The sequence below is a fragment of the Dipodomys merriami genome, unplaced genomic scaffold, assembly GCF_024711535.1.
Source record: "Dipodomys merriami isolate MVZ:Mamm:240054 unplaced genomic scaffold, mDipMer1.0.p SCAF_4, whole genome shotgun sequence".
Taxonomy (NCBI): Eukaryota; Metazoa; Chordata; class Mammalia; order Rodentia; family Heteromyidae; genus Dipodomys; species Dipodomys merriami.
In genome coordinates this window covers 32,508,042-32,534,226 of record NW_027205603.1, presented here as the reverse complement: position 1 = coordinate 32,534,226, position 26,185 = coordinate 32,508,042, and the positions used below count along the sequence as shown (strand labels likewise).

At 38.4% G+C, this 26,185-nt stretch overlaps 1 protein-coding gene across 1 annotated transcript; it reads right to left on the bottom strand.

The window, feature by feature from the left end:
• Positions 1-54: 54 nt before the first annotated feature.
• Sdcbp (syndecan binding protein) lies at positions 55-23,000 on the bottom strand. Its single transcript, XM_069990772.1, has 9 exons — positions 22,895-23,000; positions 16,483-16,548; positions 13,311-13,389; positions 11,412-11,521; positions 8,031-8,189; positions 5,839-6,014; positions 3,255-3,426; positions 2,861-2,952; positions 55-1,117 (listed from the first exon to the last, which is right to left on the bottom strand). The coding sequence occupies exons 2-9, from the start codon at positions 16,531-16,533 to the stop codon at positions 1,063-1,065; spliced, it is 894 nt and encodes a 297-aa protein (XP_069846873.1). The 5' UTR covers positions 16,534-16,548; positions 22,895-23,000; the 3' UTR covers positions 55-1,062.
• Between the last annotated feature and the right edge of the window lie 3,185 nt (positions 23,001-26,185).

Sequence of the window (26,185 nt, the reverse complement as noted above, 5' to 3'; positions counted from 1 at the left end):
CAAGCACAAGTTAGGTGATGGCAAAGTCCCCAAATGATACAACAGACTAAAATGTAACTTTATTTATATACATTTAATTAAATCAGGATAGACATAAATCAAAAGAAAAAGAATCAGGAGAGTTATTGCAATGTTTTGTTTGGAGAGTGGAAACGGGAACAAATACTAGGATAGCATTGCAAGACCATTGCAAAGTAGCTAAGTTACATAATGAATTACCCCACTCAATCTACAAATGAAAAAAAGGAGCTTAGGGTTTATCCTATTTAGTATAAGAAGTTTTGCATTAAATATATAGTGATTTGTTCAGAAAGTGATAGTGGCAACTTTTACAAGAAGTTTCCATTATGCAGTGACTACAAAATCTCAAAATACAGCTAAGCAGCTATATTATAGCTCAGTAAGTACCATTCAATTGTTCTGGACATTTCAGTTTAACATAGAACTAACATTCTGTGTTTTAGAAAGGCAGCAATAACCATTTGGCTTTTTAATTCTAAATGCTTAACATAGTTAAGGCGACAGTTGAAGCATATTGGTTAAGTGAAGGTAGTTAAAATTTAATGACAATCCTTACAATCCCTTGCATACTACATACACTGTATAATGCTTACATAGAATGAAATCAGAAACTTAACTGGTAGTTTACACACACCCAGAACTGCAGTCATCCTAAGTGTTGAAATGCAAATAAACAGAACTAAAGTAATAGGAACAGTACTACACATTACCTAGGAGAAAGGTGATTGGTCTCTCACACACAGCTAAGCTTGTATCAGTCATCCTAATCACAATGGCTTATGAAAGTGTCAGGTTTCCAGTAGAGAAACTGTTCTAGGAGTCAGTAAATCTCTTGAAAGTTTCACATCCATAAAGTCAGGATAAGGCTACAACTATGTTGAAATCTGAAGATACCAGGTGAAACAGGAAGACTCCAGCCATGGTATACAGACAGGTCCCCATGCAGCATATGCTCCCTGGCTCTGGAAAGCTTCGTGTGCATAATGCAGGAGTTGCTGAAGAAGGAAGCTGAAGTTCAACTACAATTATGCTGTTTGACTTTTAAACCTCAGGAATGGTGTGATCCATCAAGCTTTTCATAATGCTTGGAGCCATCCTACAAAAGAATCACTTCTATTATATACTGAGGTTTCTTTTCAAAATGTTACATAAATCTAAGAAAACAAAAATTCCAGGTTAGTATCAAGATTAGGGAAGAAAAGCCCTTTTTAAAATATGAGCTGAGACCCAAGAGTCTCTGGTAATGTAAAATTTGGCAAATAGTGTGAACTGCTATTTGTATCATGGATAAACAAGTGAAATAGGGAACGAGTCCTTGTGCATTAAGACTGGTGATTAATAAAAGAAGCTTAAGCTTACAAACCTGGTTATTTGGGAAGCAGAAGTCGGGGGATCAGTCTGAGGCCAGCCTGGGCATAAAAGTTCATTAGACTCCATCTTAAAACAATGGCTAAGGGGCTGGGAAGGTGGCTCAGTGGTAGAGCGCTTGCCTTGCATGCCTGAGGCCCTGGGTTCGATTCCTCAGCACCACATAAACAAAAAAAAAGAAAAAAGCCGGAAGTGGCACTGTGGCTCAAGTGGTAGCGTGCTAGCCTTGAGCTGAAGAGCTGAGGGACAGCGCCCAGGCCCAGAGTTCAGGCCCCATGACCGGACTCCCCCACCCCCAAAAAAAAATGGCTAAGTGCAGTGGTGTGTACATATCCCAGCTACAGACAACACACACTGATACATACATCCCCAGCAACTGGAGGAAACACAAGCAAGAAAGAAGGCAGCAGCCCAGGCTCGCCCTGACATGAAGTGATTCTATCCTAAAAATAATGCAAAAAGTGGCCAGAGGCATGGCTCAAGTGGTAAAGTGCCCACCTGGCTAATGTGAGACCGAGTTAAATCCCTGGTTCAGAAAAAGAAAAGAACAAGCGTGGTGGTGTATGCCTATAATACAGGCACTCAAGGTATAGGACAGGCAGTAGGGAGTGTGAGGCTAGCCTGGGAAAACCTGTTTCAAAAACAATCAGAACGGCTGGTGGTATAGCTCAAGCGGTAGAAGCAAGCAAGCATAGATCTGGGTTTACTCCCTAATACACCAAAGTAAATTTACATATTAAAAAATAGGCTGTGATGAGTTTGAGAGGAAATGGAAGAACAAGGACCAGGCAGTGGCTTAAGAGAACTCTAGAACAATTAGTCTTAACAGTAACTTTAGTCTAAGAGGGGCTAGTATGTTCTACAAAAGCCAACACCAATGAAACTTTGATTACAAGGGTTATATTTGTGAATTTTTAAAATATCATTTCTACCTGCAAAACAGAAAACCAAAGGAGGAGTCCAACTTGGCTTAGTAGAAACACACTGTGCCAAAAGCGACTGTCTGAAAAGCTTTGAAGCAGCCAGCCCTTGCTAGCTTTTTAAATTGTTCTCAGTTCTCGAGGGCAGTTAGCACTGCACACTTCTCCCTGCCTCCTGAAGTGCTGGAATATAAGACAATGCTCCAACTCCCCAGTCAAGAAATCTCCACCTCCAACCCCCATGGCTACATTCCTACTGAGCAGAGGAATGAAAGCAGTTATGGCTGTCAGCTATATGCAAATAGCAGCCTCACTACCTTTTCTTTTAGCTGGGCATTCTCAACATTTATCAAGGATATGGTAAATTTTACTTCATACTTGCAAAGATAGATCCTTATTACCAACCAAATCCTGATTTAAATAGTCTCCAACTATTAGATAAATACCAAAGCCATTCTGTAGGTTAAAAAAAAAATCAAAAGTTCAGGAATTAAAATAGAGTGTGTATGATGTCACATACTAAACTGTATCAAGTTGAATCACCTACTTACCTTTTAATAATATGTTCAAAGATAAAAGCAGGCATGATTGTAATGGTGATGACAGTCCCAGATGTGGACAGGATGTCTGCGATTTGAGAGTCCTGATGAAAACAAAGAGAAAGTGAATTTTGCTGAGGCTTTATTTCATAAATGTGGAACTCTAATTGGTATAAAGAAATCTGCAACTTATATGTCCCGGTTTAACTCTACAGAATACAATTTTTCAGCTTGTAACAATCTTCATTATTTTTTTAAAAAGGAAAAGCATTAGTACATTCTGAAAAGTATCTTCTGCATTTTGTTAAGACTGAATAACTCTGCACCCCCTACTAAGTTTCTGTACTTAGAGATCAGTGAGAAAGCTGCAACATGTAAAACTGCAGCAAAAGCAGTTCATCCTTACTTTCAATCCAATGACATTCTGCCCGTTGACTTCACAGATGTTATGTTCAGTGAGAAGACCATTTCTGGCTGCAGAACTATCTTTTACAATGGATGTTATTTTTCCATTTTTAAAGATAAAACCAACATGTCCGCTGCTATCTTTATGCATAGTAACTGTCCGTTCAAAGGGTCTGCAAATGTAACAGAGCAGGTGAGTTAAAAAATATAATTCTGGGGGGAGGCTGGGAAGGGAGGTGAAGGGTAAACAAAGGAGGAGGCTGCAATGCTTGGTAAGAAATGTATGCATTATCCTGCCCATGTAATTGTAGCCCCTCTGTACAGTATGTTCTCAAATAAAATAAAATAAAATTTAATAAAAAAATATATATATATATAATTCCATGGGGGCTGGGAAGGTGGCTCAGTGGTAGAATGCTTGCCTTGCATGCATGAGGCCCTGGGTTCGATTCCTCAGCACCACATAAGCAGAAAAAGCCAGAAGTAGTGCTGTGGCTCAAGTGGTAGAGTGCTAGCCTTGAGCTGAGGAGCTGAGGGACAGTGCCCAGGCCCAGAGTTCAGGCCCCACAACAGACAAAAAAAAAAAAAAAATTCCAAGGTAAACATTTCGTTACATTTGTATCATAAATTCTGGATAATTTCTTATAGGTGTTTGTCAGAAAGCTGGTTCTATATATGTGTAGTACCAGAGATAAGGATCTTTATAAAAAAAGATGTTAACTCTTCATTATGACCTGAAGAACTTGCTAATCAAGATGTCCTTTAAGTTTGAGAGTTAACAATCCTTCATGCAATTTATATACATTTCCTTTAAAATTCATTAGACTTTGAATATTAACAGTGAGCCAGATTTTTAACTCACAGAAACTGAATTCCTATTTTTTGTTAACTTTTATTATTTTAAAATCTTAAAGCTTATACCTGTAATCTTAGCTACTCAGGAGGCAGAGATAGAAAGGATCATGGTTTGAGGTCAGCATAGATAAATGACCTAATATTTCAACAAATAAACCAGGTATGGTGGCACATGTCCATAATCCCAGCTATGCAGTAGGCATAATAGGAGGACTGCCATCAAAGGCGAGCCCCAGGCCAGGTGCAAAACCCAATCTTAGAACAAATGCAAAAAGGCTAGGGATATGGCTCAAATGATAGAACAGGACCCAGAGGAAAACTCCCAGTACTGTCTAAATAAATAACCTTATAATACTTCTTATATCTTGATTTTTGAAAAATCTTAATTTTTCTGTTCAATTTTGTATAAATTACTTTTGTACATATACTTTTCTTTGTTTTGGGTTTTTGTTTTTCTGTTTTTGTTTTTTGATACACGCTATCACTTTGTAAGCGAAACTGGCCTTAAACTTTTACCTTCTTGTCTCTGCCTCCCAAGTTCTGTTTATCACCATGTTTGATTCTGTTCTATTCTAAAGGACCTGCCATGGGAGTGTCATTTCTCTGTGACTGTCATTGTGTTATAAAATCTCACCATTAAGTAGTGTTTACATGAGAAATCCAGAACAACTATATTTGCTGGCTGTTGGTCCATCTTACTCTTAAATTCTGCTTAGAAATAAAGAAAAAATAATATTCTTCTATAAAATGTTTACTGAATGAAATGTATAAGAAAATATAAATACAGGGCTGGGAATGTGGCTTAGTGGTAGAGTGCTCACCCAGCATGCATGAAGCCCTGGGTTCAATTCCTCAGTACCACATAAACAGAAAAAGCCAGAAGTGGTGCTATGGCTCAAGTGGTAGAGTATTAACCTTAGCAAAAGAAGCTCAGGGACAGTACCCAGGCCCTGAGTTCAAGCTCCAGGACAAGAGGATGGGAGGGAGGAGGGAGGAGGGAGGGAGGGAGGGAAGGAGGGAGGGAGGGAGGAAGGAAGGAAGGAAGGAAGGAAGGAAGGAAGGAAGGAAGGAAGGAAGGAAGGAAGGAAGGAAGGAAGGAAGGAAGGGAAAACAGAAATACTAAGTCAAAATTTAAATAAAGTTAGAAAAGCCAAAACTCCAAAATTTACTCTAGCACTGTGGTACAGTTTCACTTCAGTACTTGTGGGGGCTGGAAAAGAACGTAACTAGAGGCCCCTCTTTCATGTGCTAAACATCTAACTAGAACTGCTACCCAGAATGCATTTTCCTGGACAACTAGTTTCACAACTACCCAGGAGGCCAGATTTGGCTTGTATAACTTCTAGACTCAGTGAGGGACCCTGGCACAGCATGTGGACACTCTAGGCTATGGGATGTTTACCCAGGATGTTGCAAAGTGAGGTTACTTCTGACAGCTTGAGTAACCTCTTCAACACACATTTTCTACTTTCTAGAAATTTAAAAAAAGGAAAATTTGTTTAAAGAACAAATTCTTATAAAGTGTGAAATAAAGTATTGCAAAATCAGAACTCTTAAAAAAAACTATGTAAGAAAAATCTGTACAAAACAACTGTAAAACTGTAAAATAGCATTTTGTCATTTTCTGCAAAAAGAAAAATACAATTATTTACAGAAGCTTTCAGGGGTTTTCCCAAGAAAATGGAAAACTGGTCTTGAATTTCCATTGGAAATGTTGAATATCAGCTTACCTATCACGAATGGTCATCGTGATCTTCTCTCCAAAGGCCTGTTTAAGTACCTTATGTGCTTTGTCCGAGCTCCAACCCGCACAGTTCTCACCATTGATCTGGAGTACTTGGTCCCCAAATCTCAGACCAACCAATGAAGCTGGAGAATTAGCCTGAACTAACTGAACAAATATACCCTAGAAAATGAGGAAATAACTGTCATTTACCATTGTTATTATACAGTGTAAAATGATAGGATGTGATTAAAATGCTGGTTAGAACTCTCAGCGCACAAGATAAACAAAAATAGAGAATATGATGTATTCACGAACTGAAAAAAATTACCACAACCCCAAAGAATGAAACAAGAAATTTCTACCCAAGCCATAACTCGCCTGACCAACTACAATCTCTTCTCACCTGAGAATTAAAGAACCAAGGAATATATAAAGGGGTGACTACAAAACATGAACCATTAGGAGTCTGGTAGAATACCAAATAGGTATCATCACATGATCATTATTCTGGTGGAAAGTTAAGTGTTAAGTTTGTTGAATTCTTGCACTGTTTTACAAAAATGACAGTTTAAGCTTCAGAAATGGGAAAATTATTTGGTAAACATCATGGAGCAGACATGAAATGCTTCTTGATAGTTGCTTGTGGCCCATCTGCATGTTTTGATAATTTGCATGGCTTTCAAATAATATAATAAATATCCAAATGGTCCTTAGCAGAAAAAAAGATTCCCTACCACTGGTAAGGGAACACTTCTGCCTTTTGAACTGAAAGATTACTGTTTGCTAAATTATGAATCATGGAGCAATATTATGGTGTAACAGCCTAAAGTGATGAGCATATTAAATATAACATGAGCATCAAAGAGTCCATTATAAATAACTATATAAATCAAGTATAATTAAGAATTAAACCCATACAAATCTCACTTTTGGACATTTAAATGTTGAGCCAAATATAGACCAACGTAAAGGAAGAGTAAACCTATCTTCAAGGCTGGACCTTTAAAACTTTTAACCTGGGCATGGCTTCTGTCATGGGTCTGTTACGCTCTAAGGTGCCAAGAACTAGGTGGCACCCATGAAATGGACCAATGTGCTTTAAAGATGACAGTCTAGTGCAAGAACAACTGTGATGGGGCAAGGGACCTACAGGAGGTAACTTCTCTTTTGAGGACAAAGGAAAAGCATGCAGATACCCTGGAAAGGCGGAGTTATACACTGTACTTACTGAAGAGGAGGAGAGAAGGCAGGGAGGTCAGGGATGGGTCTTGGGTAATCTTGAGTTTGCAAAGATACTTGACCTCTGCCCTCTGGGGGACAGTGGACTATTCAGATGAAGCAGTGAACCACATGCACTTCCTTTGTGGAAGGCTAAGCTTACTGACCAAGGCAAAGACTAAAACCATTAACAAGGGTAAAGATCCAACCTGTCCTTAGCAATTCTAAAATGTTTCTCAGAGTAACCCTATTTAGTGTCTTTAGTATAGGAAGTTGAGAGACCGTAAGATAAAGTAATAGCTGTCCTAATTAGAACCGTGTTCTAAAAATGGCATTAAATGCTTTTTTTTTTTTTTTGGGGGGGGGGTTGGTGTTGGGGCTTGAACTCAGTCCCTGAGCTTCTTTTTCTTAAGGCTAGTACTCTATTTGAGCCAAAGTTTCACTTCAGGCTTTCTTAGTAATTTATTGACGATAAAGAGTCTTACGCACTTTCCTATCCAGGTTGGCTTAGAACCATGATCCCCAGATCTTAGCCTCCTGAGTAGACAGGATTACAGGTGTGAGTCACCAGTGCCAGGCTAAATTTAAATTTGTAAAGAGAGAAATAAACCTTCAAAACCATCTGCTAAGTTTAATAGTAATCATTTAACTTAAAAATGTACTTTCATTCTCATTTTTTCCTAAATTTTAGTGCTACACTTTGATTCCAGAGCTTATTATACAAACTTTGATGTATCTACTGTAGTTTAAAATACATGGACAGTGGTGAAAACTTATTTCAGTATCAAAAAATAAAAATCAAAGGATGTGCTTAAAAGTTCTAATTCTGCCTCTTCAAAATAGGGTATCTCCAAGTACACAGATTGGAATCAGCAGTTATTGTTCTCCATTACAATAAAAGCAAATTCCGTGTCAAGTTTGTTCTCACCTAATACTCTGTAAGCTATTTAAGTTCAAATAAACATAAAAAATACTCACATTATCTATTGATTTAAGCCGGAGCCCAATTTTTCCATCTTGATCCTTACACAAAATGACTTCACGGATTCCTTGCTTAATTTCTGCTCTGCGAATTCCAACATCATTACCTGTTACAGGAGCCACCATGTAGTTCATACTGGATGGTCTTCCCACCAACTGTGACAAAGACAGCATGTGAGTATTTAGAAATACTCTCCTTGAAAAAAAATCTAAAACTCTTAACTTTTCCACAAATTAATTCAGAAGCAATTTTTCTCATATAAGTGTGATTTCAAAACATGAAGGAAACGTATTCACAAATTATAATTTTGGGGAGACTAAATGACTTCCTCTTTGTGTGCTGCCGTGAGTTCAGTGTATCATGACTGCTATAGAATGTCGCTGAGAACAGTCACTATCTAAAGCAGTGTCCCCATAGAAAAGAACCCCAGAAACGTAGTGGTCACCTTTGTTTGCTACATACACTCTGATGTTCAAACAACATTGAAAGCAGTCGAACAATCATTTCTCAGAATATACTTCTATCATTGAACAACTTTGGTTTCACTTGTCTTCATCTCAAATGCACTCTCCTTGAATTTAAAGGGCACGTTATACTTTGAAACACACATTTTTATGTGGTATGCATGAATTTTATGTGGTATGTAAGGATATATGTGTGTGCGCGCTCTCTCTCCCTCTGTGTGTGTCTATGTGTATTTGACATTCTCAGACTTCCCATAAGAAGTCACTTTCTTACAGTGTAAGTCCCTTTAATAATGTTCTATGGATTAACAAACTATGTGCAAATCAGATTGCCCCAGAATAGCTATGTTAGGGACTTTTGTCAAGTACTAAGATTTTCATTGAGGCAAGAGCTTAATAAGTGTTCTTTCTTTAAGTACATCACAGAGAAGAGATAAAAAGCTCTGATCTGCTAAGAACTGATTAGCTATGAAACATCATTCAATTTTATATTCAGAGCCGATGAAAACCCTGACAGCACATTCTAAATCCACAGTGTCATAATAGTGAACACATCTGTACACACACAGAAATACTAGAAGTGAGAGCACAATGCCAGAAGAATTATTTATGAAGTATTAAGAAGGTTTAACGATAACAGCTAGAGACAAAAGAAAATCATCACTGGAATTCAGAATAACTCAAGAATCAAATGAATTTACATAGTTTTAATTCACATACTTCAGAATCACCATGAATTCTGAATGAATAAATACTCTAAAGCTGACAGTGTAATAAACACAAATTCTTTCGGAATTAGTCATGACAGCTCCCTAAGCAGACCATCATACCCTTGGCTCAGTTTAGGAGACAGAGATGTAAAGTTGGGAAGGCTGAAACAACTAGAACATTAGGGCAGAGTTTGAAAAGGAAACAATTATATAAACAGCTCCAAAACTGCATTGGGCTCCCATCTGAAACACCCTAGAACACAGGGGAGACATGTAAGTCCTACAAAATCATTTGGTACTAGACAGGACAATTTATACTTCTGTTGGCTGCCCTCAGCTCATCTGCCTGTATTGATAGTTTATATGGCTCATGAACGATGTTATAAATAATCCAAATGGCCCTTGGCAGAGAAAAGGTCCCTAAAGAAAGGCTGGAGTGACAAGCGCCTATCCCTTCCTGTTTGCTTCCTGCTAATGTTGGCGCCGTCTAAGCCTGGCTCTGGCCCTGAAACCAGGCAGCAGCCATTGTTTCCAGTCTTTAGCCTTTAAGGACACTCAGAATTCACTTAATTCAATCCTTAGGGTTCCTGGTGCTGCCAGTAGGATCCCCTCCTCTAAATAATGAGCCCCAGTTCTGGTGGGCTCTGTGCCTAAGAGCCTGCATTCTATTAATACCAACCCTCTTCCTTGTGTTACCCTCACCCTAAAAGTAGCAGCTCACTTTCTGAAATTATGCTCATTTTTGCTTTCTCAATTCTTTAACCTCTTTAATCTTAAATTTTTTTTTATTTTTTTGTAGGTCGTGGGGCCTGAACTCTGGGCCTGAGCGCTATCCCTCAGCTCTTCAGCTCAAGGCTAGCACTCTACCACTTGAGCCACAGCGCCACTTCCAGCTTTTTCTGCTTATGTGCTGCTGAGGAATGGAAACCAGGGCCTCATGCATGCAAGGCAAGCACTCTTACCACTGAGCCACCTTCCCAGCCCTTAAAATAATTTCTTATTGTAAGCAGGACAGTCACGCCTGTAATCCTAGCTACTCAGGAGGCTGAGATCTGAGGATCATGGTTCAAAGCCAGCCCAGGCAGGAAAGTCTGTGAGACACTTATCTCCAATTAACCACCAGAAAACCAGAAGTGGCTCAAATGGTAGAGAACTCGCCTTGAGCTAAAGAATTCAAGGACAGGTAGACCTGTTGCAACAATGAGAATTACAAAATGTCATGTCAAAGCAAGCTTTACAATGTCGGTGTGGGGGGGGGAGGGGGGTATGATTGGGTGGGGGGGAGGGGGGAGGCTGGGAAGGGAGGTGAAGGGTAAACAAAGGAGGAGGCTGCAATGCTTGGTAAGAAATGTATGCATTATCCTGCCAATGTAATTGTAACCCCTCTGTACAGTATGTTCTCAAATAAAATAAAATTAAATTAAAAAAAATAAAAAAAAAAAAAAAAAAAGAATTCAAGGACAGCGCCCACGCCCAGAGTTCAAGACCCACAACTGACCCTCCCCCCCCCCAAAAAAAGGAAGAAAATACTTATTATAATTTGCTTTCACAATGGGACCCTAGATGGTATGTTAGGAAGTTTTTAATAAATATTTAGTAAAAATTAGGTACTGTGTTAAGAATCTGAGTTATGGAAACAGATACATAGGTTCAGTATTTTAACTATAATTATAGTAACTTCTGTAAAATACCATGATGTTAGAGCAATGACTGAATATATGTTAAGCCTAGAACCTGGAATGTAATTAGAAGCAGTTTTCTGGTTTTCTGAGGAATGAATAGAGATTATGAACAAAGAATTAAAATGACTTCAGAATGACTTACTCAGAATAGATATCGCTGTCTGAAATAAGTTACTAAAGAGAATGTACAAGATCAATGTAATAGTATAGGTTGGAAATAGAAATCCTTCATATGAGCATATAGAATGGAGAAAATGAACACAGGAAACATGGCAGAGACAGAATCAGTAGGTTTCAGCAACTGACTAAATACAAAAAGCAGAGGGAAATGAGTCTTCAAGTCCTAATAAATTCAAACACTGGTAAGAGCACAAAAGAACAATTTCAAGCAACAATTACAGAAGAAAATCTAAAATCTGATAAAATATCAAAGCAAAGTTATTAATTTTTAAGCTAGCTACCAAAAAAGCTTGTGTCTATGATTCAAGTATATCATTCAACAGTAATTATACTCTACCTACCCCCTGAGTTGGTGCTCCAGGAACCACAGCCATATTTGCACGAATTTCTTCTTCATTTAAGCTCAGTCCCATGTATTGTGAGAGCTCCGGATACAGTTTAGGATAGAGATCTAACACGAATGATATAGGGAGAATATGCAAAATAATAATATTATTATGGGTTTCTTGAATTTTAAAATATATTAAACTTTAAAAAAATCTAGGATGCATTTAGAGAGGCATCCATCTATCTATATAATAAATTAGAATGGAAACAATAGAAAAATCTTTCAAGGGAAAGCCATAAAGTAATCTCAGATTTCTAAAAGTTAGCACTTGGTACCCACAAGGAACTGGTTTCACGAACTCCTCATATATCCTAAGACTTGGTACAAATCTTACATGAAATGACATAGTTACATATAACCTGTGCACATCCTCTTGTATATTTCAAATCACAGCTGTGTCACTTTTAATACTTAATACACACAGCAGCTATTGTATAGTAAAAAGACTTAAAGAAATCTTTGTACATGTTCACACTACAGTTTAATTTCTTAATTCTAGTATTTTTCATTCTGCAGTTGTTTGAATATGTAGTTGTAGAACCGTTGAACACAGACAATTACTCTAAAGTAGAAATAATGTCTTCCAAATATATTACTTTGTCTTTTCTGTGTCTTAAACCTATATTCATGAGTAATTGTGTAAAACTATCACTTGTTCTCCAATTCAAAGCTGATCAAAATGTCTAGCTGTTGAGCCAACGACCTTACATTCAGTTCTTTAAACATGAGTATAGAACAACTCTTATCAAGAAAAACAAGGTGTTTGTAAATTTACTTAGCAATTTAACATTTTAGGAATATTAATCACATTCCAATGAAATCATGGAAATATGTGTAAAGATTAAAATGTCTTTAACTTCTGAATAGGTATATATACTTCTGAATGCTTATACATTATATATGTGTGACTGAAAATGGATTTTCTAAACAAACAATGTAGTCCTAGCTACTCAGGAAACTAAGATCTGAGGATCAAGGTTTGAATCCAGCCTGGGAAATAAAGTCCATGAAACTCTTACCTGATTAACCAGCAGAAAGCTGTATGTGAAGCTGTGGCTCAAAAATAGTAGTAGAGTACCAGCTTTGAGCTTAAGAGCTAAGGGACAGAACCCAGGCCTTAATAGGCCACAAACACCTACTTTATATTTACACTGACTGAAGTCATACTATTTAGAGACTGTGTCCTGAATTTCTCTGAACCTTAAAGAAAAAAGGACCCAGAGCCAGACACACACATCAAAATGACTCTTAGCTAAAAAAAAAAAAAGCACCAAAAGGAGGTGGCTGGAAGACACAGAAGCTCCTCTGACAGGGAAAAACAACAGAAGTTCAAGAGCACCAGTGTGGATAATGAATTTCCATGTGAAGATTTTTCATTAAAAGTATCAGTTGTAGGAATCAGACTAAACTTAATTTTCATTAAGCTATAAAACATATATTCATACTTCTCACTCTTTACGTATATAAAGGGTTATTTTTTGAAATAACCATTTGTTTTTCTTATTGCTTAGACTTTTTTTTTTTTTTTGGTAGGTCATGGGGCTTAAAATCTGGGCCTGGGCACTGTCACTCAGCTCTTCATCTCAAGGCAAGAACAGCGCCACGTCTGGTTTTCTGTGGTTTATTGGAGATAAGAGTCTCACGGACTTTCTTGCCCAGGCTTTGAACCAAGAACCTCAGATCTCAGCCACTTAAGTAGCTAGGATATCAGGCATGAGCCACCAGTGCCCGACTGCTCTTATACTTTTAACCACAAATGTTATATAGTTTGTAAAAATATTAAATATAATTTCTAATTTCTTATTTCTACAAAATATTTCTCTGGAAGAATGGACTAAAAGTGTAAACCTACTTCCATCTTGAGAAATGGGAGCAGAAGCTTCCGACAAAATTGCTGGGTTGGCAGGATTTGCAGAAAAGGCAGTTTGAGCCTGAAAGAGAAAAGAAGAAAGTTCTACCAACACTTGTGTTTATGTTAATCCAGTACTTCCAAAAAGGCAATAAACCTTGAAATTTTATTCAACAAGGTTTCATTTCAAGCTCTTTAATGACTTTTTCAAAGGAATCTTGCAGATCATAAGTATTTCGGATTCTATGTATCTTTAAGGCTAGCATGTAAGTTGAGTAAGTACTATTCTATATAACTTACAAGCAGTGTTTGTCTACTACAATTTAATAAATTAATATTTTTCAGAACAGACAAAATGTTTCACATCTTCCTTATTCTTTTATTAACTGCTCCAAATAAAAACATTTCATGTGCACTAGAAAAAAGCTCAACCCTATTCATATTAAAAGTTATATGTCAGAAAGAACACTAAATTGCCGATTTTTATTTTCATTTCAACATATCCCACTGAAATAATCTTTTACCTTCATTTAGTCAATACAGGAAGGATTTAATATAAACTATGCAAAAGTAGTTTTACAGGTAACATAAAAGAATGGTAACAGTGTAACTTGTTAACTGTTAAATTTGCCAAAACTGCTTGGACAAAGTATGTATGGGACTTCCTCTTGTTCATGCTGAGCATATGGCTTCCTCCCTTTCTCCGGGTTTCACAGCTTTGTTGTATTTGGTATTTTCTGAAATAGTGTGTCATTCACAGCTATTTGTAGTGAGTTGTATGAGCATTCCTCAATTCCTAATTACTGTTTATTTAGAAATGTCTAATTAAGATATTAAGCTTATATTTATTTCTCAATCCAACTCTGAAATCTATACACAAGAGTGTTCTCAAGCTACTAAGAGAGGTGGAAGCTTAATTTAAGTAAGCACACATATAAAAGCTTTGAGCTGGACTGTAAATGTTCTAACATACTGTAATATTTTTAAAAATTCATCATTTTAAAATTTCTTAAGCCTTCTAAATTAAAACAAAAGCACCGTGGAAATCTTTACAACTACAAATAATTCATTTTGAATTTTGGAAGTTGTTTTACCAAATAACAACTAAAAGGAATTAGTAGCCAACTAGCCATTTTCTTGAATTTCTAAAACAAATACCATTCAATGCTAAAAAGAAATGAGCTATCAAGCCATGAAAACACAGGAGGAAACTTACGTCCAATGGCTATTGTAAAAGAGTTTTATAAAATACCAATTTTGGCCTGTAACCTAGTTACTAAAAAGACTGAAATCTGGAAGGATATCAGTTTGAAGCCAGACCAGGGAAGAAAAATCAACTTTTATCTGTCTCTAAAATAATCAACCTGGCTAAAAGCCAGGCTCAAGTCGTAAAGCACCATAGAGTGAGTAAACCAGTCTGGCAAGCCCAAGGCACTAAGTTCAAACCAAAGCCAGGCTCAAGTCGTAAAGCACCATAGAGTGAGTGAACCAGTCTTGGCAAGCCCAAGGAACTAAGTTCAAACCCCAGTGACAGCAAAAAATAAACACAACACCTACCAACTTTGCTATTGTACAAAAGGCCAATAGGTAAGAAAATGAACACTATCTATTCCTCTATAAAAACCTTTTCAGGGCCATCTCAGGAATCAAAATAAATTTTAACTATCATCTATGTTAGAAAATTCAGGCCCTCCCCCCCCCCCCAGAAAAATAGAGGTCAAAATTGTAATGTCTAGTCTATGTGAAGAATACTTTCCCATCTAGGAGGAGTAAGAATCATGGTTCCCCATCCCCATTCACTATCTCCCAGCAGCTAGCTTTCTGCTCTGAACATAAAAGATTCTCCATTGGAAATATGCATATAATTTGCTTCTCTTTAAAGGGTTAGACCTATATAGTAGCCCTCTTTTTCAGCCCAACATTGGCAACATAGAAAAAAACTGATGTTGACACAAGCAAAAACTCTACACAAAGTCAATTATGATTTTTTTTAAAAAATTGATCATTCCTTACATTTTTCTCAAATCTTTAGTAGATAATGTACTGGTGTCAGATTAATCGTTTAATGGTTACTTTACAAAACTAAACATGACAGATAAAAGCTTTATGAAAAGAAAAGAGTGCCTGTTCAGATGAACTTAACTTGACAAAGTAACAAAGAAAGAAATGTTACAGCATTTAAAATGAATAGCAAGCCACTGGAAACTTAGAAACATCAAAGCCTTGGCAGCTAAACTGCAGATTTCAGAGACTTTACAAACCACATTTTAATACCCACTCTGAATCTATCACAGAAAATAACTGTCCTCACAGCAATCTGCCCATCTACTGCCACAGTTTCCACAACAGCAAGAACTGATGCCAACTCCCTATTTTCTTAAACAGAAGCATCTGTCTTCAAAGCTAAGAGTTACACGTAAAGAACTATAAAAATCTGACTTACTATAGTTAAAAAGCCTATAATCTCTGCTGATCTCTGAAAGGAAAGAAACCATTGTACATTCTTGTGCTTTTTACCTCAGCTCTTCCAAATCTCTGCAATCTAACTTCAGAGAGAAGGCTCCCAGTTATTATGTAGACATACCTAATTTTTAATTAGACAAACCAAGCAATATTTGAAGAGTTTAACTGTTAAAACATAATATCCCATGGCCATTTATTCACAGTGAAATAAAAAACATAATTACTAGGCTTTTGTAATCTTTTAGTATATAATAGAAATGAATAAAGGGTTTATAAATTATATAAATCTATGTAGTTCTTGGTTAACCACACAAGTAATTAAATTGTATGTTAGAGAATTTTTTAAATTTCAGTACAAATAGTTCACACCAAAAAAATGAATGACAGGCTAGTGACACAGGCTTTGGCTGACAGGAAGGTTTACAACAGGAGGGGTGAGAGCTAATGAAGGTCAATAAGGTTAAATATGATCCAAGGAGCTTACTGGCATCTACGACAATAGGACAATGAGACCTGTTAAAACTTTTTAAGGAGGAAGAGGTTAAGGAAGGATGTTAGAGGGAGTTGAGTTTGATCAGGATATATTGTGTATGTATGTATGTATATTTGTATACATATAATATATACAAAATGTCATAGTGAAATCCTTCTTGTACAACTAATATATGCTAAAAATGTTTAAAAAATAAAATTTTGAAGTATTTAAACATACCTGAATTACTTTGTCTACCTTCAAATCTTCAAGAGATGGATAGAGAGACATTTTTGCAGAATTTTTCTAAAGAAAAAGAAACAATTATTCAAATGTCTTAGAAATTGACACAGTATGCACTGACAGCAATATATATTTAAACAAGAACAACTGTTTAATACAGTAAAAAAAATTCTGAACTGATAAAACAGAAGAATGTAGGCTATGGCCTGGCACCTCACCCTCCCAATATTTTTAAACTATATTCATCATGGGTAATAAAGTTGTCTTCAAGTACAATTCCCTTCATTTCATAAGTTTAGAAAATGATAGAAAAGTTATATCAAGTCCTTGTTTATACAAGTTCATAAAAGCAACTAAACCAGGATTAAGAGACCAATGTTAGGACAATTCTCTTGGTCACTGCAGATGTTATTTCCTTCTAACAACAAAACATAAAAGTAGGAGATACACACACACAGATACACACACACACACACACACACACACACACACACACACACTTATCACAGTATGTGCCATGTATGTTCTGTGGCAGTTTTATTTTCAGGAGATAGATGATGAGAGTAAGGGATACAATTTTATCATTTTGTGAGTGTGTGTGAGCTTGAACTCAGGGCCTGGGCACTGTCCCTGAGCTTCTTTGGCTCAAGGTTAGCACTCTACCACTTGAGCCACAGCACCACTTCCAGCCTTTTCTGAGTAGTTTATTGGAGATAAGTCTCATGGCCTTTCCTTCCTCAGCTGGCTCTGAACATTAACTCTCCTCAGATCTCAGCCTCCTAAGTAGCTAGGACTACAGGTATGAACCACCAGCTCCCAGTTTATCTTTTATTTTTAACTCTTCAATACAATTCAATGTTTTTTTTTAGCTACCATAATTGCTGTTCGGAACTATTCGTTTTTAAAACAATATTCTCTGAAAGTGTTATGAGTTGCACATCTGGTACTTAAGCCAACCAAACAGAACATACAACAAATTGGTAAGGTTTGGCAAATCTGGGGGCCAGTACTATCAACTTTCTATCTCAAATTCTGTCCTTATTGCCTACTCTCCAGAAACAGAGTCAAATCTTTTAAGTATTACTGTTCTTCTTCCAGCTGACTTTTATGAATAATGTTAATAGTGCTAATTAACATTTGTGTTAATGGAAAATAGTATATAAGCTTATGTAAGTTTTTGTGTAAGGACATGTCTTTAAAAATTGTTTTGGTATACAGACAAGTATGTAACTGCTAGCTAAATATGGTAATTCTGTGGATAATTTTTGAAGAATTGTGAAATTGCTTTCCAAAAGGACTGCATTACTTTACATTCCCATATATCAAGATTCCAATTTCTCATATCCTCACCAACATTCATTGTCAATGTGACTTTGAATCCAGTCATGCTAGTAGATTTGAAGAGCATCTTACTGAATTTTGATTTGCATGTATCATGTTTTCATGTTTAACCATTTGCATATTTTATTAACTCTGCATCTTATTTGTCCTAGAGAGAAATGTCTATTCAAATCAACTGCCTTTCCCTTTCCAATACCATCAGCATCTATATGTGAACACCAGCTTTCCAGTGCTAGTATTTCTCAGTGTAAAAATCCTGTCCATAAGTAGTGATAACAGATGGGACACTGCAGGCAAGGCTTATCAGAAAGAACCAAGTGGTGCATCAAGGACCTCCTTTGGCAGGTTCAACATTAGCTTGCAGTCACTGAGATCAGCCTCTCTGCCTCCCAAAGTGATCTCATATTATATGAGATGATAGCGTTTCTAAAATCCAGGAAAATCACCCAAACCTGTATTTGTATTTTAGGACTGAAACTGTATGGGCTTTTAATACCTCAGCTGGAAAAACACAAATGTCTCACTTTCAAAAATAAGCATGCCATTTAATTACTTATCAAATCAAACATTGAACAATCATAGGTAATGGCATGTCATCCCATGGAAATGAGGATTCAACTCCCAAGCCCAGGTAACAGAGTTGTTAACAGAGTTGTTACCTGAACAGAATTGTCTACTATCAACGTACATTTCCTGGCTTTCTACAGATCCACCAAGAACTTGCAAGTCACAGGGGCTGCAGCATGGCCTAAATAATGTATGTAAATCTTTTATTTGAAACTGAGTGGCAGAACTACTTAACCTTCTTTTAAGAACCACAAACTAGCCTTAAGAAACTTCACAACTGATGAGAGTAGGATTCTGAAAACTATTACATCAGTGAAGAAATCCATCAAGTACTAAGGTAATTGATAGAAGACAGAGTAATCAATAGAAAGATACTGTTCCCAAGGCTTCTGAAATCAGTCAGCAAAGCACTTGCCATCTACCTGAATTTGATCACAACCCTTCTCATGCCAATAGTTGTTTTCTATATTCTCTAGAATGAACTAACGTTCTCAACCTACCTTTAAACCAGGTTTGACCAACCTTATACTTTTTCAAACTTCCTGGACTCTCTTCATGTTCTATGAAAAAATCTCTAAACCTAATATGTCCCTGAGTCTTAGAAAATAACCCTATTACCAGATTTATCAATGACTAGGGTAGTATCTGGCTTACTTCAAAACATCTGAAGACAACAATAAAACCCCTATAACTGCAGAAGAATCAAGATTCCCATTTGTGACTTCAACCCCCTCAGGACAATATGAAAATTACAGACCTAAGGCTTCCACAATTCAAATATAGTATGTGCTGTTAGAATCATTTTTTTCTTTCTAGCTGAAAAACTCAATTAATAAAGTAGGGAACACACTAATGAAGTTCTCAGTTGGAATGGCAATGCTCACTGGCCTCACTCGTCTCAAACCCACTACAACTACACATATAAATTACATGACTAATTTATGTTTGGTTGCTTACTTAATCTATGCAGCAAAAAAAAATTGTTGGATTGTGAAAATTCAGAACTGCATAATCACTAATCTTCAAAAAAATGCATGGCAAGAACCAAAATACTTGAATCCTAGTCTCAGCATTGCTTTCCAGGGTCTCAGTTTCATGTGTAAGGCATTTAATTGGAAACAATAAAAAAATTGTTTTTGAGTCAAACGAGAAGTTTGAACAGTTTAGACCCCTAAATCATCTCCATATGAATGGGGTATAACAAACTATTCCTTTATTTAAGCAAAGTAATTTAATTAGTTTCAATTAAGTATAAGTGAAAAATAGTACAAAACTACTGCACTGGCACAAAAACAATTGAAATGCACACAGCATTAGTGTAAAGTACTATCATATGGTATCAAAGTAAAAACCAAGATTAGGCCCTAAAACAGTATGGTTCCTCATCTTTAAAGTGCAGTAAAAATCATTTGGAAATCTTGTTAATAACTGAGTCTTGAGTGCTAGCAGCATAAACTAGAACCAAGGTGGGGAACAACAGATCTGGGGTGAGGTCCAAGAACTACTCAACTCTCAGCAGAACAGAGTTCCCCCCCTGAGATATTTCAAAAAAGTAAAAGGGAATTTTTTTAACATATTAAAAATCTATCATACATACAGGTTTACTAGAAACTTTTAAAACTCTACTGTTCATAAAAACAAATTTTTATCCTAATTTAAATTTCCCAAAGTTAAGAATCATTGGGTAGACAACACATTTCTAATCAGTAGAAAGAAATATGATTCTCATTAAGTTAATCATCCGCGAGAATATCCTAAGTCCCTGAAGCCTGTTGTAAGAACTAAAACAACAATAAACTAGAACATATTAGAGATGTATTTGAAACGTGGAATGTTTTTGTCAATGAGCAATTAGTTGAATTCAAACATGTTGTCCATATTAGATATGAAACCTTAAAACCAGGAAATCTGGAATAGTCAGGACTTCTCATGTTGGAAATGTATTAAAATTTTAAATTAACTTTGTTCATCATCTTTTTGCTTCTACAAATTATTTATGAAATGATCTAAAAATGTAAACAAAAAATACCAGTGGGCCCTATATGGGAAAGTATTGATGACCTTGCTTTTTAGTATACTGAGGGTTAATAAATATTCCCAGTGAACAGATTTTGATAAAGTTTTAAACAGTTTTCCAAAGCAGTGTTTCTCAAATGTAGCTAATCATCAGATCAGAAATACTGAGGGCACTAGACAAAAATAGCTCCCCAGGCTGACACAAATCTCATACAGGGAATTTTGGATATTTAAAGAAATATCCAAAAAGATTTTGATGACCAGCCACTAAGAAATATGAACACATGAATGCTACTTCAGGTAGGATGATTAATTCTCACGCAGTGGATTCCATTTCTCACCTACTGGAATCACTAAAAGAAAATATTTGACAACATTCTCTTAGAACAAGGCTTTGAGAGACATACATTACCAGTGGGAGTGGTAAGCTAGTATAATTTATATGGTAAATGAGTTTGCTACATCTAGCAAACCATAAATTCAGATGGTCACAGCAGCATATCTTTAGGTCTTTAGTATGAAAATGTACTTGCAAGAAAGTAACAACATATGTATGTATATATATGCACTAACGATAACACCAAAGACTTGAAGGAAAAAAATATAGTGCACAATATTTTAGCGGTCATTCAATATTTGGAACGGGGTAGGGAGGGTGGAGATAGCTGTGTGTGGGGGGGGGTGTTCTGAGGCTTGATTGAACTCAGGACATGGGCACTGACTGGTGGGGGGGGTGGCTCTTTGTATGTGGATATATTCCCTTCTCTCCATCCTAAGGTAGGGTGCGTGTGTGCGTCTGTGTGTGTGTGTGTATGTACACTCAGATTGACAGAATTCAGGACATGGACACTGATCCTGAACTTTTTCTGCTGAAGTATGATTCTCCACCACTTGAGCTACAGTTCCACTTCCACTTTTTGGTGATAAACTGTAGGTAAGAGTTCTCATGGTCTTTCCTGCCCTGGCTGGCTCTGAGAATCCACCCTCAAGATCTCAGCCTCCTGAGTAGCTAGGATTACAGGTGCTGAGTCATCAGGTCCTGCTATTTCTTCCCATTTACACAAATGTTAGCATGCTTAATATACTGCTCTACAACATGCTCTTGTTTTTCCACTCTTTCAATATCAGTTTGAGGGGAGACCTGGTTTGTTGCGTTTTTTTTTTTTAGACTCTTGGCATTTGTTAACCAGAAAAAGTACCCAAATCCGGCAAAAACAGGAAAAGAATAGTTGAGTCATGCTCATTTCAGAGCAACTATTTAAAAAATACATGGCAACAACCCTTCCTTCCCTTTTGGTTGTGATATTTACATCATTTCTTACAGTGCCTAACACATAACTAAAACTTGATGCTCCCAAAGTTAAAAATGAATTATAAGGAGACTATTTAGATTATTTCAGTCATTCCTCATTTTTACACTGTGGCACAAATGTACCAATAACCACACAAGTCTATAGAACTATTCCTTCTACAGATTATAGAACTATACTTTTTGTAACTGGGCACGTTTTTACTATTTGTCCTAGACCTCAAACAAGAAAATGAAAAGAATGAACAAACGTGAGTTTTAAACTGATCACACTGATATTTTAAAATCAAGGTAATTTACCAGGGCTGCGGTTACCTTCCGTCGTAACTCTCCCCAGGAATCAACTGTCTCTGAGACAAGTGGATGATGAGCAGGGTAAGTTTACCATGTTAAAGAGTGCCCAGAGTTAACTTCATGGGGGAAGTAAAACCACCCCAGCGTGCAGATAACACCATCAACATTAAATAAATCAACCAGTATGTTAGAACCGAAACTGCTACTCCGCAGTTCCACTCTGGAGAAACTCAAGTTTGCAGAGCCGAACGCCTGCACTTTCCCGGGGTTCGAACGGAAGGCGGTGCGTCACCGGCCCGCCGGGGCCACGGCCTTGGACACCAGCCCGCAGGGCAGCGCGCGTCCGGGCGCTCCAACTTCCCGGTCCCTGGGCGCACGGCGAGCCGCCCTGCCCCCCTGCCCGCGTCCAGGCGGCGCCCACAGAGCACACAGCTCCTTCCTGCTTCCCGGGGCCGGACGGGCCGGGGGCCGGCGAGCGCGGAGCCCGAGGCGGCGGGGCGCAGGGGCGGACGCCGGCGCGCCGCCCCACCTCCACCTCGGCCCGCAGGAACAAGGACGCGGGGCCGCTCCCCCGTCCCGGAGCCCGGGCGCCCCGGCTGGGCCTCACGACTCTGCCCACCCCAGCCCCGGCGGGACCCCGCAAGCCGTGGGGGCCCCAGCAGGCGGAGCGCAGCCGCCAGGGCAAAGTTTCCCTGCCCGGTCCTACCCGGCCCGGCCCGGCCTCGGCCCGAGAACGGCGGCGCCCCCCGAGGAGGGGGCGTCCCGGCCCGCGTCGCTGCCACCCCAACACCGGCACGCTCTCCGTGAAGTGGGCGGCTGCGTCAGGGTCCCCCGCCCCGCACGTCAAACCGTGGCCCCAGATTCCCCCTGGGCGCGGCTCACCTCGAGCACAAGGACCCGCTGGTCGCCGCCGCCTCTGGTCACTGGAACCGACTTCCGAGCCCCGAGGGGAAGGAGAGCGACCGCGCTCCCGAGGGCCGCGCGCTCCCGAGGACCGCCCGCGAGCGCGTCACGGCGCCGCCCCCGCCTTCCGCCCGCGCAAGCGCGCGCGGCCAGAAGGGCCTCGCGTCTCCATGGTAACCGGCTGTGAGATAGCACGGGGGCGGGGTCTGCGGCCGGCGCGCAGCTGCCGGGGCGGGGAGTGCCGAGCTGCCCCTCCTGTGGGCTGTGCGGACCCCGGGCCGTCTGGAGGGTAGCGCGCTCTGCTTTCGGTGCATGCCCCAAATCCGTGCCCACGGGCTCTGTGTCACTCACTCACTGTTGTATTTCCGCTTAGGGGCACTTGGTTCCTGCCACCTTCGACAAAAAAAAAGGTCCCCAGCAACCCGGGTTTCCTCCTTGGAGACATCCTTTCTCTCCCAGCCTTTGTCTTCCTCTGTCCCATACTACCCTCTTGCTCTTCACCGAGTGCTGAGACGTTCATCTCTCTACCCTGCCCTGTTCTAATTTTTTTTTCCTTTAGCTTTTATGACTCTTTGTTCACCTGAGCTAATGTTCATTGGCTACTGAGCCCGATAATGTTGCATTACGCAAGAATAATCAGTGTATCCTAATACAAAACACAGACTATGATTTCTTGAGGGTTATCTACCAGGAACTGTTAGAAGAATTTAATTAATATAATCTTGATCTTTACATCAACATCAATCTGTAAGAAAGATGCAACATCCACTCCAAAGAATACCCGGGAGTATTCCTAATTATCAAGAAGTGCTGTTAAGTGCAAAACAGCATTAACATACAAACAGTTTATTTCTGGTTAAATTGTTTGATGCTACACTAGTACAATCCATGATGAAGCTAGTAAAAATATGAGCATGAAAGCTTTGACAAAGAGGATTAAAACTTTTGTCCACAGGGATTTTATGAATTAAGTAATGAAATACACATTTAAAAACAATTATGTCACTGAAAAAGGAAGAAGACTTTCTGTTCTCAGATGACATGATTGTTTATGTAGAAAATCTCCAAGAATTAACAAAAAGAAGCTAATAAGCAATTATGGGAAGTCTGAAGATTAACAGAAAAGTTTATTGTTTTTCTATATACCAAAAATAAACAACCATTTGTTAATTTCAAACAGGCTACTACTTATAAAATTATATGAAAGCCAGGTGCTGGTGGCTCATGCCTAGCAACTCAGGAGGCTGAGATCTGAAGATCACAGTTCAAAGCCAGCCTGGGCAGGAAAGTCCATGAGAGTCTTATCTCCAATAAACCACCAGAAGTGGCACTGTGGCTTATATGGTAGAGCGCTAGCCTTGAGCTAAAGAGCTGAGGGACAGCGCCCAGACCGAGTTCAAGCCCCATAAGCCACCAATAAATAAAATAAAGTATTTAGCTATAAATCTTTTTTTGGGGGGGTCCACTTGTGGGGCCTGAACTCTGGGTTTGGGCACTGTCCCTCAGCTCTTAAGCTCAAGGCTAGCACTCTACCACTTGAGCCACAGTGCCACTTCCAGCTTTTTTCTTTTTGCTTATGGGGTGCTGAGGAATCGAACCCAGGGCCTCATGCATGCAAGGCAAGCGCTCTACCACTGAGCCACCTTCCCAGCCCCTTTAGCTATAAATCTAATAAATTGTGTGTAATGAAAAAAACTACAAAATTCTACAGGGGGGAAAAAACAAAGCTCTAATGGAAAGAAATCCCACATTCAGGAAGTGGTGCTGTGGCTCAAGTGGTAGAGCGCTTGCCTTGAACTGAAGAGCACAAGGACAGCGCCCAAACCCAGAGTTCAAGCCCCACGACAAAAAAAAAAAAAAAAAAATCCCACATTCATAGATGGAAAGATGCAAAATTGTTAAAGTATCAGTCATTTCCAATTTGCTGTGTAGATTTCACAAAATTTCAACCAAATCCTAGCAAGACATTTTGTGGATATCAATAAACTGATTCTAAAGTTTACATAGAAAAAGGAAAAGACATAAAAAAGCTAATACTGAAGAAGAGAAAAAGTAGGAGGTCTGACATTGTTTTAGTTTGGCTACTAAGACAAATTAACAAGGACCAGGTATTTTAGCTCTCATAGTTCCAGTTCTGGAAGCAGGAAGGGCCAAGGTCGAGGTACCAGAAGATCTGAGGTCTACTGAGGGCCCATTCCCAAGTTTCCAAGTAGCCCTTGTCCCACTGCATATTCACATGATTCAGAAAAGGGAAGGAGGAAGCCAGACGGAGGGGAAAGGAAGGAGGAAGGGAAATAAAGGCAGTATCTTCCCTCCTGTCTATTCTTATAAGGGCACTGATCCCATCATGAAGTCTGTATCCTTCTGACAAAGTTATGTCCCAAAGGCCTCATCTCCAAATTATATCATTGTAGAATAGGCTACAACAGAAAGATTTAAAGTAAAGGACACAAACATCATGTCAATTATGTCCAACTCAAAAGATAATAACTACAATAATCAAGGGAGGGTGCTTTGGGCAAGGCAACAGACAAATACATCAATGAAATACAATACAAAGGCAAGAAATAAACCCAACAAATACATCCAGAGGATCTTTACAAAGGATCAAAAGCATTCATAGGAAAAAATAAATGTTTCCACTGAGAACAGAACTTAAAGGTATAGCACATCTTTAACAAGCTGGAGGTCCTAGATTTAACTCCCAGCATTGCAAAAGAAAAGGGAAGGGGGGTTGGGAAGGAAAGACCATGAGAAGGGAAGGAAATAATGGAAACTTCTCCTCACTAAGTAGTGAAGGAACAAAACGGAATTGAGGCACAGACCTTGGACTCTTTAGAAAAATTACCTTGATATGTACTGCAGACATCAATTGAAGATGCACAACTGTAAATTTCTGGGAGATAATACAGGAAAAAATTTAGGAGGTTTTGTGTGCATAAAAAAAGGGTTTTAGATGCAATAAAAACAGTCTTCGGGAGAAAAAATGACAAATGAACTTCAATGAAAAGCTTACTCTTGAAAGACAATGTTAAGAAAAAGGCATGCTACTGACAAAAAATTGTAAAAATCACTTGAAAAGCCATTCAGAATATATTTGTTAATAATTTAATCTCAAGAATAAGAAAACAAACCAATTATAAATTGGATGAAAGGTCTGAATAGGCATCTAATCAAAAGATATACAGTTGGCAGAAAAATACATGAAAAAAAGTTCAATATCATATAACGCTAGAGAAGTGCAAATTTAAAATACAATACCACACTGAA